Source organism: Belonocnema kinseyi, chromosome 3 (genome assembly GCF_010883055.1).
Source record: "Belonocnema kinseyi isolate 2016_QV_RU_SX_M_011 chromosome 3, B_treatae_v1, whole genome shotgun sequence".
Taxonomy (NCBI): Eukaryota; Metazoa; Arthropoda; class Insecta; order Hymenoptera; family Cynipidae; genus Belonocnema; species Belonocnema kinseyi.
Window position 1 is genome coordinate 61,385,373 of NC_046659.1, and position 6,659 is coordinate 61,392,031.

The window sequence follows — 6,659 nt, forward strand, 5'->3', positions numbered from 1 at the left end:
GCTAGTAAGAAAACACCCTGCCGAGTATCTGCCCGATGGTTGATTTTTAATTCTAGTTTTATATTTAAATTTTTATGTTTATATTTTTTCTTGGTTTTCACTGGGTCGTTTATTAATTTTTTCAGGTCAGTTTAAGAGTTCAAAAAATTGTAATGCTTTAAGACGACATCAGAAGTAAAATTATTTTAAATAATCTGCCCGCTTCGCTCGCAAGTTTGAGCGCGTAGGGCGCGCGACTTTTGGTTCTCGCGCTTCGCGCTCAATAATGTATTTACCTCGCCCTACGCCCTCAATCTTTGTGCATAGACTTTTAAAATTAGAGGTGAAAGCATCGACAACAGTAATTTGTGTGATTGTGAATTCTCTTTTGTTAAAGCTCCTTTGGTTTTAACGAACACATTCTCATCGCGTATCTCGTGCTTCGCACTCGAGTTTATCCATGAAATTTTATATCATTCCCATAAATTTATATTTTTATAATTCGTAACTTGCATTGGTATTCAAACAGACGAAGTTTCATTGTCCCGTTAAAAAAATGCGCATTCTTAAAAAAAAATTTTGTTATTAAACATCTTATTGCAACTTTGGTCGTTTTCCATAAACTGAACTTTTTTATTTCCAATGTTTTCTTTATGATTGAAACTTTATACATACAGTCTACTACTTTTAATTTATCGGGTAAATTTAAAAAGTTGTTAATTGGCTTAAAAGGTTGATTTTCGTGTGTTTTTTGGAATTTGGTAAATTCTATAACTCTAATAATTTTTAATTTTATGAAAAAAGACATTAGATAAATTGTTTGACTTTTTAAATACTATGAATAACCGTACAGAGAATTCTTGAATTATGAAAAAATGGTTTCAAAAATATTCAAAAGGCGCTCACTTTTTGAATTTTTATCAAAAATAGCTGGCTAATGAACTTGACCTTCAGTTTAGGATTCTAAAAGAGTATACCAGAGGCCAAATATATAAATACAGACAGACAGACAGGCAGACACATTCGTAAAAACCTATTTTTCGGATTCAGGGGGTAGATATTTTTTGGGTGCACAATGTTTGTGTTATAATTTTTTTTCCTATCTTAGTTTGACCGCAAAATGCAATTTTTGATTTTTGATTAGTTTTTGTGCGATCAAAATTTGAATTTTCAATTTTTCGAAAAAATTCAAAAAATTGATATGATAATCTTGTAGGGCTATCGAAAAGTAAGATTTTTCTTTTCAAGTACTATGAACAACTGTACAGAGAATTTTTGAATCATGAAAAAGTGTGTGCTCAAAAATTTTCAAAATGGCCTCACTTTCAGTATTTTTATCCAAAATGTCTGACTAACGAACTTGGCATTTAGCTTAGGACACTAAAATAGTGTACCAAAGGCCAATCTAATAGATTTATTTTTTTCAAAAGTTATCGTGCTCACAGACAGACAGACATAATCACAGACATAAAGACAGATCTAACGACATATAGACATACATACAGACAGACAAATTCGTAAAAACCAGTTTTTCGGATTCAGGAGGTCTCAAAACGTGAAGGTTTTGATAAAAACTAAGGGGGTCAAATTTTACACATATCTAGTACCTTCTGTGATGAGAATGTAAAAATTATTTATTTGTCACAAATAATTTTTCAATAGTCCTGTTTTTATTTGTAATCGCAAAAAATAGCATCAAAAACATGAAAAGTTAAATTTTTGAAACCCCGCACACGAGACGAAAAAGAAATTAAAAGACAAAAGTTGTGATTAGAATGTGCCCACGCAGCGGGCAGATTTTTTTTTACTGTTGATTGCGTTTTTCATGATTAAAGCCAAAACTACGCATCCTATCAAAAAGTGGTTGGTAACAAATTTGTATATATTTTTCAAATGCACAATTTTGTGTATGCTGTAAAAATTTGAATTTTAAATTTTTCGGAAAATTCAAAAAGTTGTGAAGTTAATCTTCTAGAGAATTCAAAAAGCAACTTTTTCTTTTCTTTACTTTTTACATATCGTGCGTTATTTGGCTTAAAATGTTCATGTTCAAGTGTTTCTTGGAATTTTGTAAATGCTGTGACTGGTAATTTTTGATTTTTTGAAAAAAAGCATTAGGATAAATTGTTCCACTTTTTGAATACTATAAAAAAACCGTACGGAGAATATTTGAATTTTGAAAAAAGTGGTCTCAAAAATATTCTAAATGTGCCCACTTTTTGAATTTTTATTCAAAACGGCTGGCTAACGAACTTGAACTTTAGTTTAGGAGACTTACCGAGTGTACCAAAGCCCAATCTAATAGATTAATTTTTTCAAGAGTTATCGAGTTCACAGACATACAGACAAACATACATACATTCACCATTACATACTATATATACATATATACATACATACATACACATTCGTAAAAACCTGTTTTTGGATTCAGGGGGTCTCAAAACGGGAACATTTGACAAAAACTGGGGGGGAGGGTCAAATTTTACACAAATCTAATACCTTCTCTGATGAGAATGTAAAAATGCAAGTTCCATGCCTAGAAGTATAAACTATAATTCTTTGCTGAAAATGCATATTGCAAATTGAAACATAGAAACTCCCTTCAAACTCCCTTTTTTTAAAGAAAGAAGTTTCCAATTCTAACAAATTTTTATTTGCAAAAAAAAAAAGAATTTTAAAATTCAAACAAATTCTGATTTCATACAATAATTTTCAAATTGTGATGAATTATAATTAAAAACCAGGATATATTTTTTTAATTTTCTTCTTCCAAATAAGAATTAAATCCTTTTTTTAAATTTCTGTTTTAAGTCAAATTATAGTTCTTTACAAAAGCTCTCTCTTCGTAAGTAAAAATTATATGTAATTCTTAACGAATTTGCCTATTCTTGTGTGAACCTGAAATGAAAATTATATTTTTTTGCGAAAATTCTTATTTTTGTCTGAAAAATATAATTATTTTTTAAAATTTCTTTACCCAAACCCAGAATTTTATGTCTAAAATTCTCTGTACCAAGTCCAAAATATTTTCATTTTTGTTTAATTTTCTTTTATTCATTCTCTGATCCAAATCAGAATTAAAGTAATACAATAAACGAAACCGCTTTTAATATAGACAACAAGATTTCCGGTTATTTCCCGTTTTCCCCCCGATTTCCTAGTTAGGTAGACACCCTATAATTTAATATTAAAAAATTTACAAATCATTTTTTAGGATGTGTATGTTGTATAAAGCAATTCAAGGAGAGCCAGTAGCACCTGCAGCTGCTGAACGACGAGATGAAGCACCTCCATCTGAATATTATCAACGACCTGCACCCCAAGAAAAACCAGAGTATACAGGACCTCCTACTCCTTGCCCAGCAAAAGTAGAATATGCAACACCAGTTTTTGCAAAAAATTATCAAGGAGTATGGCGTTATGTTGTCCAAATTCCGTACGAGGGATACTTCACACAGACAATTGAAGTTACCAGATGCATGTAAATATTTTTAATTCATAATGTTTTTATTTTCTGAATTTTTGGTTCTCAATAAACAATTCTATGAGCAGTTATGAATTGAATAAGGAAAAATTAAATTTGCCAGAATGGTTGAAAGTGGTCGAAATGACCATTTGTTTGCAACATTTTTAGTCCAATTATTTTAAAAACTCCGCACTTTCAATTATTTTTTTCTTACTTGACTCTTGATTTTTTAAGGAAACTGAAATTCGAAATCTTAAAACCAAACACAGATGTTTTATGATACACACGATAAACACAGTTTTGAAATTTAAAATAAAATTAGCTGAATTGTGTTGTTTTCATAATGCCAAACACAGCTAACATATTTATTTTGGGCCAAAAGTGGTGTCAGGCATTTTTTTATTAATACATGAAGGAAAAAACGCATTCAAAATTGTTTGCTTGCACCTAATAGATTTCAAATCGGCCAGACTGTGCATGCTTAAGTCACAAAATTTTTTCGAAAAAAATTATGTTGATGTACCTTAATTTCAGAACATTCCAATGAACGGCACATTTTTTCCAGTTTTATTTTATCAAAAAATATTGTTTCAACTACAATTAAAATAATGCATTCAAAGTTTATTTTGTAATCTTTTATTTTCTATAATTTAATCAATATTTCAGCGCTGTCTCTAGTTTACAAAGTATTTTGCCGTGGATCTAGACGACACGTATTTTACTGATTAGACGAATTTTTGTTAGGCTAATTTATGAGTGTATACAAAATTTGTTGACATTTTCATTAAATTTCAAAATTCAAAAGAAAATTTGAAAAACTTAAAAACTGACTAAAGGGCTGCGGTTTTTCTGAAATAAGCTCAACTCGCTCTAAACGGCCATCGTTTTATTTTTTCTTGATTGTTTTCCGAGTTGATACTAATATGGTGCATTTATTTCAAAAGAAGATCTCTCGTTTTAAAAAAAGGTTTTCTGTAATAGCGAGACGATAAATGAAAGAGGATAAAAGCGGAAAGTTATTCCACTTGAAAATTTCTAAAAAAAATTCTGCAAGCACTTCTCACTATCTTGCGTTCTTTACGAAATTTTCGCTGAATTTTCATTTTCCATACAAGAAAAATTCAGTTTTTTACTTTCCGAAACGTGGAAAGTATTTTGTGATAGATGCCCTATATTATTACTAACTCAGAATAAAATAAAAGAATGGCCTTTTTGAGAAAGTTCAGTTTAAAGATTTTCACATGGATTTTGAAATGGAACAACAGGGGTTATCAGAATCGGGAAGAAAAAGTCAAGTATCAATATTGTTTCAAATCCTGCAACACTTAAAAAAAATTCAACAAATTTGTTACAAACTGAGTCATTAATTTTAAAAGTTATATTACTCAAAAACATATTTAAAACAATGTTTCGTCTAATCATTGAAATGCGAGTTGTTTAAAATCACTTGAAAAATAATATTTTTGCCCCGAAACGATTCTGTGACCTTAACATGCACAGCCGGTCTGTTTTGAAATGAAGAAGCCTTAATAAATTACAGTAAAACTCTTCTATTGTGCCGACTTTGGGGCTGGCGGTAGGTGGAAAATAACTCATTATAGCCCGCTCCGCTTTTGTTTGTTCACGTTGAGTGCTCGCCTGAGTGACAACCGCAAACACCACGCAGCTCCTGTGACACCTACCTGCGGCGCTGCGTAAATTCTCGGAAGGGATATAGAAGGGAGGGCTATTGAAGGGTTCAACTCTATTATTAAAAATTATTTCGGGGAAAAATAAATCCATTTTTACTATTTTTTTTTTAATTTCATATTTCTATTTAGGCAATCGCGATGCCACTATTTGGATGGAGGTTGTCTTTCATCTCCCAGATGGACGAGTTTGCTAGTGGCAGAAATTTTCTATCCAGACACATTTTTGGAAGAAAACCAAAATAACCGACTTCCAGGACCCAGAGATCCTGTCACTGTGTCCCCACCCCCAGTTCACGATTTCCAAAATTATCAACAATATTTACAAAAACGAGCTGGAGAAAATGAAGGACGCAGTAGTTCAGGATCTCATTTGCATCACTGTGACGGAGTCGATGAAATGGGATGTTTTCAGGTTCGTTGCTATTCTATACAATTAGTATACATATATTACAATAATTTTCTTAACTTTTAATAAATTAAATAATATTTAAAAATTAATAAATAATTCTAAAATTCAGGTACGACTTTACTACGACTGGTTCTTGGTCCCAGGAAGTTGCAAATGCTGGCGCCCTGATTACTTTAACCGCTACGTTCGTCGCAGTAGTTTAAGTTCAAGTTCAGAATTGTAAAAATTTCATTTTATAATCACTCCAGTCATCGCTTCAACAAGAAAATTGCATTGGTTTAATAATTGATTAATCATTGAAATTACTCAACCTGTGGCAAGTCTTCATTCCCACATAATTATAATATAAGAAATATTGCTTGTTCACGAACAAGGAAAAAAAAAAGAGTAAAATTGTATACTTTTTGACAGAGAATTTCGACTGACTGACTGACTGACTGACTGACTGACTGACTGACTGACTGACTGACTGACTGACTGACTGACTGACTGACTGACTGACTGACTGACTGACTGACTGACTGACTGACTGACTGACTGACTGACTGACTGACTGACTGACTGACTGACTGACTGACTACTAATGGCATTATAGAGAAATATAGATTTTTATACTTGATCATTTAAGTTTCAATAATGTCACTTTCAAAAAAAATGTCGCCATTATATTTTATTGTAAATACCTAAATGAATTTTCCATTATCGCGAATTGGAAATCATAGTATAGATTCAAAAATTAACAGAATCTTTTATATATAATTAAGTAATTGTAGATTCTTAAAATAAGTTGTATATAAATAAAGAAATCGAGTAAATAGTCGTAAGAAATTTGCAATTAATTTATTAAATACATATATCGGCTATATCCAAATAGGGACCTTGCCAGGATTTTCGATGATATATTTTTTATACACGGTCTTAAATTCTAAATATTGTAGTAAATTTCGAAAAACTGTTAACTATTTCATTTAGGAGAAAAAAAAGTATTGATAACCCTATTCAAACAAGTCTGTGATCTGAAACTCGGTTGCCTAACCAAGTACGAAGTATGCAGCTGAACAGGCGAGCGACAGTCAGCGAAAATTCATCAAATGTTTTACGATTTTTCTGA

At 31.2% G+C, this 6,659-nt stretch overlaps 1 protein-coding gene across 1 annotated transcript in view; it reads left to right on the forward strand.

Moving 5' to 3' along the window:
* Positions 1 to 5,985, forward strand: part of LOC117169089 — an 18,105-nt gene extending 12,120 nt beyond the window's left edge. Inside the window, 3 exon segments of the mRNA XM_033355208.1 lie at positions 3,197 to 3,463; positions 5,269 to 5,551; positions 5,658 to 5,985. Coding sequence (XP_033211099.1) covers positions 3,197 to 3,463; positions 5,269 to 5,551; positions 5,658 to 5,771 — 664 coding nt within the window. The 3' untranslated portion in view covers positions 5,772 to 5,985.
* The last annotated feature ends 674 nt before the right edge of the window (positions 5,986 to 6,659 follow it).